Source organism: Gopherus evgoodei, unplaced genomic scaffold, assembly GCF_007399415.2.
Source record: "Gopherus evgoodei ecotype Sinaloan lineage unplaced genomic scaffold, rGopEvg1_v1.p scaffold_31_arrow_ctg1, whole genome shotgun sequence".
Classification (NCBI taxonomy): Eukaryota; Metazoa; Chordata; order Testudines; family Testudinidae; genus Gopherus; species Gopherus evgoodei.
Window position 1 is genome coordinate 5,769,148 of NW_022059983.1, and position 6,288 is coordinate 5,775,435.

At 51.6% G+C, this 6,288-nt stretch overlaps 1 protein-coding gene and 1 pseudogene across 1 annotated transcript; one reads left to right on the top strand and one right to left on the bottom strand.

Annotated features, from left to right (window-relative positions):
- Positions 1-1,582: 1,582 nt before the first annotated feature.
- On the bottom strand, positions 1,583-2,464 carry LOC115640424 (annotated as a pseudogene).
- A 1,313-nt stretch (positions 2,465-3,777) lies between these two features.
- Positions 3,778-6,288, top strand: LOC115640487 (probable G-protein coupled receptor 33). The gene is made up of 2 exons (XM_030543282.1): positions 3,778-3,848; positions 5,114-6,288. Exon 2 carries the CDS (start codon positions 5,120-5,122, stop codon positions 6,167-6,169), a length of 1,050 nt encoding a protein of 349 aa, XP_030399142.1. The 5' UTR covers positions 3,778-3,848; positions 5,114-5,119; the 3' UTR covers positions 6,170-6,288.

The following is a 6,288-nucleotide window of genomic DNA, read 5'->3' on the forward strand; positions in this document are numbered from 1 at the left end:
GTTTTAGGCTGGTTGCAAAGTTTCTGTGGGTCACAGTTCCAGGTATATTTCTTTTCAGGCTGGACCCCTGTCTCAGGCTGGACGCCTCCCCCCACCCTCCCGCACACCTTCTCTTCAGGTGACTTTAGCAGTCTTTCTTCTTGGGCAGACAGGCCATGGAGAGGAGGAGTCGCATTTCGCTTCCTCCCCACCCTTAAATAAGATTTACACAAGGCAGGAGTCTTTTCTTTCCCAAACTTGACCCCCCCTTCCCTTCTGGTGGAAAGTTACAAGAAGTCCCAGGTAATGTTTACTATCAGATGACAAGACCACCAGGCTAGTGGTGTCACAGTTACTTCCCTGGACACCTCCCAGAAGGGAGAGAGATTAGTATCTTCATGGTTTTGTGGTTCCTTCCTCTGGCTCATCAAAACTGATGGCCTGTCATCTGGTGGATGTCTTCCCAATACACACCTAGTTGTAATGGTTACATAGTCCATATTCCTTACTTTAGGTACAGAAATGATACATGCATACGAATTGGATAATCACATTCAGTAAATTATAACCTTTCCAATCATATCTTACAAGACCCATCTTGCATAAAGTACATCTCAGTTATTTCATACCCATATCATCAGAATATTTCCATAAGGAATACAGAGTGCAATGTCACACACTGTTCTGTTTCCATTCCCTTCACCGTTAGGGTGGAGAATCTTCTCAGTGTCTGCAATGCCTGCAAGAGCAAAAAAATGAGTCCCTGCCCAAGAGAGCTCCCTGTCTAGGGAGGCAGGATAGATAGAGACCAGGACTGAGTCCCAGGAGGCCTTGGTGCTATTCCTGACTCTGCCACTGGCTCTCTGGGTGACCCTGGCCAAGTCACTTCCACACAGTGCCTCAGTTTCCCCATTTGTAATAACTGCTACTGACCTCCTTGGTAAAATACTTCGAGATCTTCTGAGGAGAAGCACCAGAGAAGAGCTAGATAATGCTATTATAATAGATTCTTCTATAATACTCTACGACAAATGGATTTTAAATCATTTGGAAATCTAGATTCCCTATGAGATTTTTGCATCAAGCACAGAATCTGGAACCTGTTATTCTATATGGTTTGAAAACACTCTAGGATCCAATGGGAGCACTGGCAATAGTCATGAATCTGGAACTCGACCCTATTGAGTTTGAACATATTGAGAAACTTAAAATGAAGATTCCAGAGCCAGCCAATGATGCAGAACCCATGAGAATCAGTGATGTTAGAACACACTGAGAGACCTAAAACAAATGAGATTCTGGAGTCAACTGTTGATCCTGAACCCTTGATCACCCATTGAGTTTCATAACATTGAAAAACCAAGAACAAATCAGGTTCTAGAGCTGGATAATGCTCTAGAAACTTTAAAGACATATTGACTTTGAAAAGATTGAGAGACCTAGAACACATGGGATTCTGCAGGTGACAAGGAATCTGGAATCCTAAGGACACTGCTCGGTTTATTAACATTGAGATATCGGGAGCCAAGCACGTTTTTAGTTCTATCAGGGATGAAGGAACAGGTGGGATGACAAGTTTCCAATGCTCTTACTCTAGGCAATCTCAGACCATATCCAGTTCTGATCCCTCAACTTCTGCCCCTTGTTTTCCACTGATCTCAGGTGCTTCGCTGCCGAGATCATCAACAACAGCTGCCTTGACCAGAGTGATGAGGGACATCCTGAGCACCTGCTGGAACCTGTCCCCACAAAGATGTAGAGGATGGGTGTGCAGCAAATGTTTAAACAAGTCAAGAGGGTGTAAAGAAGCAGGAAAGCGCTTGTGACTGACACCGGCACTGCGTTCTTGTAGAGCAGCAGGACATGATAGAGGCAATCAGGCACCCAACAGATGAAGAATGACACCACCGCAGTCACCATGACTTTGAAAGGCTTCCCACTCCTCACCAATCCCCTCTTCTTCATCGCCAGCCCCGTCCAGCCTTGGCATCCCATACTGGTGCAGACAGGCAGCAGGAAGCCCAGCAGGAACTTCACCCTGAACAGGACCGGATGGAGATGTGTCTTCCAGGCCTGGGTCTCATCTCTGTCCCACTATTCAGAGGTGCAACTATTGGTGCAGGTGACCCTGCCTCCTCCATCTCCAGGAGATCCCGGAATCCCAGTTAGGAATGCTGAAGGTGAAGGAGACCAGCTATACGACCGCAACCAGCTTCCTGACCGGAGCCACGGTGCGGTGATGCCAGAATCAGACGGGGCAGCAGGGTAGAGTGCACTGGTCCAGGCTGGTGAGGGTGAGGAAGAAGATGGCAGAGAACATGCTCAGGGAGAGGCAGGCATTGAGGAGCTCACACATGGCCGTGCCGAAGAACCAGCAGAAGCCCAGGCAGATGTAGATATAGGTGAACAGAGTTATAAAGCAGGATGTGAGTAGGTAGGTGAGCACCAGATAGAAGGACAAGAGGAAGGTCACCATCATCCTCATCCTCAGCCCCAGAACCCACAGGCAGACCCACAGCCAGCCACCCCCAGCAGGAGGTGCCACGCACGGCTGCCACTTGACTTCCCTTCCCGTCCAGCTGGGGGTTGCTCCCATTGGCTGCTGGGCTGGTGGGCAAGGCGGAGGGGCAGAGGTGGCTGGGAAGGTGAAGGGGCCATGAAACCCTGAGGAGGTGTGGGAAGAACACAAAAGGGATTGGAGAAGAGGGAGAGAGAGACAGAAGTGTGGAGCCCTTGCACTGACAATCCCTGCATTTCATTCTCCTCCCTACACAACCCTGCAAGTCCCCCAGCCTGATACAGGGAAAACCAGGAGTCCTGGCTCCCAACACTCATGCCCCCTGATCTATCTGACTGGACCCTATCCCCTCCTGAAGCCAGGGATATAACCGCGGAGTCCTGGCTTCCTCCCCACTCTCCCCATTTCAACTCAGTAGACCCCACACTCCAAACAGAACTGGGGTTAGAACCCAGGAGTCCTGGCTCCCAGTACACCGCTCTAACCACTAGACCCCACGCCTCTCAGATTCAACCTTGGTCTAGTGTACTATTCCACTGGGGGCTGTTTTCCCAGTAGCACTGGGTTCCCATCAGGGGTTTCAGGGTCCTGGTTCTGAGGATGGGGCCTGTGTAACGAACACTCTGGGGAGGGCTGGGTGTGACTGACATTTTATCTAGAACAGGAAGGGTCAGGATGTCACATGAGTTGTCTCATGCAGGGATGTACCCACAACATGTAGATAACACAGGACCCCTCACGGCTATTGACCTGCTCTAATGCCTAGATCCCACCCCCCTCCCAGAGCTGAGGACAGAACCCAGGAGCCCTGGCTCTCAGTGCCCCCTCCCCCCGCTCCAACTCACAAGACCCCCCACTCCTCAGCTGGGAGTAGCATTATTTGTGATTCAGCCTTTGCTGTGAGCTAACGGGGCTGGGTTATCTCTGGGTGCAGCCCCTATCAGGAAAGAGCTTATGCAAAATACAGGCCCTTCCTCTTCACGGGGGCACAGCTCAATAGATGAGCTGCTGGCCAAGCATCTAGTGCATTAGAGTGGGGGGCTGGGAGCCAGGACTCCTGGGTTTTGTGCCAGGCTCAGGGAGGGAGTGGGGCTAGTTTCAAAGCATTGGTTGTTGTTTAGGTGGTTTCTCTGCTAAGACAGTGTCCAATGATCATTTCCGTTCACCGTTTGCAGCGTGTGGATCTCAGAGAGCCGGTGGGGGTGGAGCATGTAGAAGACACAGAGTTAAGGGGAGTGAACTCAACGGACAGGGGAGGGCTCTTGTGTGCTGGGTACAGACTCATGGACACGTTACTGGGAAAACTCACGCCATCCAAATCTCTCTCTGTGCTGGGTTCTGACCTGCCCAGGTGAGTTGAGACGATGGACAGAGGGCCCCACATTGGGTCTGAAGGGGAATTTCCTTTCTAAGGCCCCCTAGAAGCCACAGAAATTTGCCATTTTCAAGGCAAACCAGTGGGACTCCCTGCCACTGGGTAGTAGTAGTGTTAGGCTGTGAGACTCCCTGCCACTGGCTATGAGTGGGGTTAGCCTGTGAAACTGGGTAGCACTGGGTTAAGCTGGAGCACTCAACAGACAGAAGTAGGAGGTGAGATCTGTGACATGGGTGAATTTTTCTCTCTTTTTCACATTTTACAAATCTCTAAGAAACAGGACCCCATGTCTCTCCCACAACCCAGGAGTTCTGACCCCCTCCCTGCACCCCATTCCCAGAGCCAGTAATAGAACCCAGGAGTCCCATTAGGCAATTCCAAAGAGCAGAAAGAACTCCAATCTAACAAGGCCGTGGGGGGGACACTGTCCCAGGCAGAGGTAAGAACCCAGAGGTCCTTGATCCAGACAGGAATCTAGAACCCATAGACTTTGAGTCTGAACACATTGAGAGGCTTACAAGAAATGAGATTCCAGAGCCAGCTAGTGATGCAGAACCCAAGAGAGTCAATTCGGACAGAACACATTGTGCAGGGCTGGCAGCACGGCTGTGGGGCAGAGAAGTAGGTCAGTGGATTGAGACCTCCTGTGTTACAATGAGAGTGAGAAGGACGCCGCCCTTTCTCAAGAGTCAGGGTGTAGCAGCAATTCCTGTGGCAGGCAGATGAGCTCAGGGCTTGGGGTGGCTTTTTCCAGCTTCTGTCACTGAGCTCCACCATCATCAGCACCTGAATACTGGGAGTCAAGAGGCTGATTCCCCACATCCCTGAACTGGCCTGTCCCTGCCCTGCAGACAGATTGGACCTGGCGTCTGCTAGGGGAAAACACCCTGTGTCCCATTCCCCCTCTTTCTGAGCCAGCCCATTGTCCAGATCACTGCGACATGATATTTTCAGTATAGCTCTGTATTTGACCTACCAGACTGTCCCCTTCCCCACTGCTCCCATGTCTTCTGTCCCTCATATCCTCCATAGTTCTACCTTGTAGCAGTGAGATCCACCCCTTCAGCCCAGTTCCTGAGCATACCCAGCCCGGATATTGTGGAGGACCAGAGGATGCCTAGTTAGGTCTTGTCCAATAGTACGTTCCTAACACCCTCTGTTATTTCTTCATTCCTTCTCTTCCGCTTTCTCTTTTCGCCTCCTCTGTTGTCCCTTCCAACCCCTCTTCTGTCTCTCCCCAGGGCACCATGGAGCGAGGCAACACGCCCCTCCCACCAACCACTGGCGTGAATTCCAGCCAGACTTCTCTAGCTGTGAACACCGCTCACCTGGCCTCTGCAGTGTTGCTCTGCCCCACCTTCCTGGTGGGTGTGCTGGGGAACGGGCTGTACCTGTGGGTGCTGGGACTGAAGATGAGGAGGACAGTGACCACCCTCTGGTTCCTTCACCTGGTCTCCTGTTCCCTCCTCTTCACCTTGCTGATCCCCTTCTTCACCATCTCCCTCCTCATGGATTTCCACTGGGTCTTCGGCACAGCCATGTGCAAGTTCCTCAACACCTGCATCTCTGTGGCCATGTTCACCTCTGTCTTCCTTCTCACCCTCATCAGCCTGGACCGCTACATCCTCACTCACCATCCCATCTGGTCCCGGCATCACCGCACCCTCCCCCGGGCTGGGAAGCTGGTCGTGGGCATGTGGCTGGCCTCCTTCGGTCTCAGCGCTCCCTATCTGGCTTTCCGGGAGACCCGGGTGGTAGATGGGGGCAGAATCATCTGCATCAATAATTACGCCCTCTCTGGAGACTGGAATGGAGCCAAGACACAGGACCTGGGCAGACGGGTCCACCTGGCTATCTTCATTGTCCGGTTCCTGCTGGGCTTCCTGCTGCCCTTCTGCACCATCGTGATATGCTATGTTCGCGTGGGGCTGAAGATGAAGGAGAAGAAGCTGGTGTGGGCTGGAAAGCCTTTCAAAGTCATGTTGGCCGCGATGGTTTCCTTCTTCCTGAGCTGGCTGCCCTACCACCTCTACCACGGCTTGAAGCTCTCCAAGAAAGAGGTACCAGAGTCAGTGATGGATGCTTTCTTGGTCATTCACACCTTCACATCCTGCTTCAATGCCTGCTTCACCCCCATCCTCTACCTTTTCGTGGGGGAGAAGTTCTGGCAGGTCTTCAGGACATCTCTTCTCACTCTGGTCAAAGCGGCTTTTATCAACGATCTCGGAAGCAGTGCCTCTGAGTCTAGTGGAAGACACGGGTCAGAAGTCGATAACACAATACAGTTGATGGCCTGAAGGTTCCCAGACTTAGGGAGAGTTGAAAATTTACCATCCCATTTGTTCTAGATTCCTGATGCTTCTAAATCCAAATGGTTTTCAGGTATCTTACTCAGGGCCGTCCTTAGGATTTATGG